Source organism: Apis dorsata, unplaced genomic scaffold (genome assembly GCF_000469605.1).
Source record: "Apis dorsata unplaced genomic scaffold, Apis dorsata 1.3 scaffold_468, whole genome shotgun sequence".
Classification (NCBI taxonomy): domain Eukaryota; kingdom Metazoa; phylum Arthropoda; class Insecta; order Hymenoptera; family Apidae; genus Apis; species Apis dorsata.
Window position 1 is genome coordinate 250,911 of NW_006263707.1, and position 1,563 is coordinate 252,473.

Sequence of the window (1,563 nt, forward strand, 5' to 3'; positions counted from 1 at the left end):
CTCTCCTTTTTGTTCAAATAGAAACTGTCCTATTTGACCTCCATTTGTCCATCGAGACGTATACGAAATTACACTCCCTTGTAAACGCTTCCCTCGAAACTTCAATCTTCGCGACCATTGTCGATGAAATTTGAGGGTAACGAGCAGCCTCGAAACGAATATACATATATATATATATATAAATATATATAAATTGAAAATTCTGAAAGTATTTCTCTCCGAGATAGAGATAGAGAGAGAGAGAGAGAGAGAGTGTGTGTGAAATTTCGAGGGTGCGTCGACCGGGAGGTATATATACGTAGAGGACGTCGACCAATCGCATTGCGCGGTCGTAGACGTGGCAAAGTTAAATTAAATCAAAAAAGAATCACGTGGGAGGCCAGAGATAAAAATAATCTGTGCAGGAGACTCGTTAGGCTTTCTTCAGGCGAGCCGATCGTATTTACCTCGAATTCTTTCAACCTAATTTGCCTCTCGAGGTCAAACTTATCGCCCTCGAGCGCGTATACTCTGTTCCAATATGCCGAACAGATCGTCTGGAGCTCGGCTAAAAGAACAAAAGTTTCAGGATGGAGAGCAAAATGCAAAAAAAAAAAGAGAGAGAGAGAAAGAAAAAAATGTAGGTAAGAAAAAAATGGGAAGGATGATTTCGATCCATCCTTCAAATCGGTTAACGCGATTAAAACAATCTGTTGTTTTGTTGTACAGATCGTTGATATTCAAAAAATTATTTTTCCACGAAAAAAGAGAAAAATGAAAAATACTCAAAGATTTTTTCCTTACGTTCTTGCTAATTAAATTGAATCGTAAAATCGATTCGTAAAAAAATATCTTACCATTTACGGGAAACTAAAGTGCTGAAGGGTTAATCCGCGGGTGGAGGATAGAGAATCAAGGGAAATAGAAAAGAAAGAATGAGATACTCGTGTTTTGAAAGCAAGAAGCACGAAGCTGACAATTGCGTGAACGTTAACCTAACTCGAGAGTGTGGGGAGTCTAGGAGGAGAGGGATGGAGGAAACAAAATTTTATTCGGAATAGTACTGGCGTCGGAATGGTCGGATCTACGCGCAAATAAACGAAACAAAAAATCGAAAAGAAAGAGAGAGAGAGAGAGAGAGAGGAAAAAAGGTAAGGAAATAATCGAAAAATAAAATTTCTACTTCAAATCGCTCAAGATAGGATCTAGGTATCAGCGTATTACTTATATTATATTACTTCACATCTACTGGCTGCGAATTCTACGATATCACGCGTGCCTGCTTTTCTTCTCTTTCTAAATCATTATTACGTACGCTCTACGAAGACGTTCTAAACTAGTCAAAAAAAGAAATCTTGCGAAATAACTACGTTAGAATTGGTGCGATTAGATGATTCAGTTTCAGCGATGCCTAAGTTTCATCAACGTCGTTAAGATTAATTAACAACAGCCGAAACTTCAATTTCAATTGAAGAAAGAAAATAAAAAAGAAAAGAACTAGAATATTACTGTTCACAGCGTTCTTGCTAGCAAAAAAAAAAAAATGTCGTTGCGTACTAGTGAGAAAAAAAAAAAAGAAAAAGA

General features: G+C 37.2%; 1 protein-coding gene across 9 annotated transcripts in view; it reads right to left on the reverse strand.

Moving 5' to 3' along the window:
* LOC102671278 (troponin I-like) overlaps positions 1–1,563 on the reverse strand; it is a 28,061-nt gene that overhangs the window by 16,840 nt on the left and 9,658 nt on the right. Inside the window, exon 5 of one of the 9 annotated variants that reach the window (XM_006619991.2) lies at positions 447–547. The exons of the other annotated variants lie outside the window; for them this stretch is intronic. Coding sequence (XP_006620054.1) covers positions 447–547 — 101 coding nt within the window. The remainder of the gene's footprint in view (positions 1–446; positions 548–1,563) is intronic. 9 annotated transcript variants of the gene reach the window in all.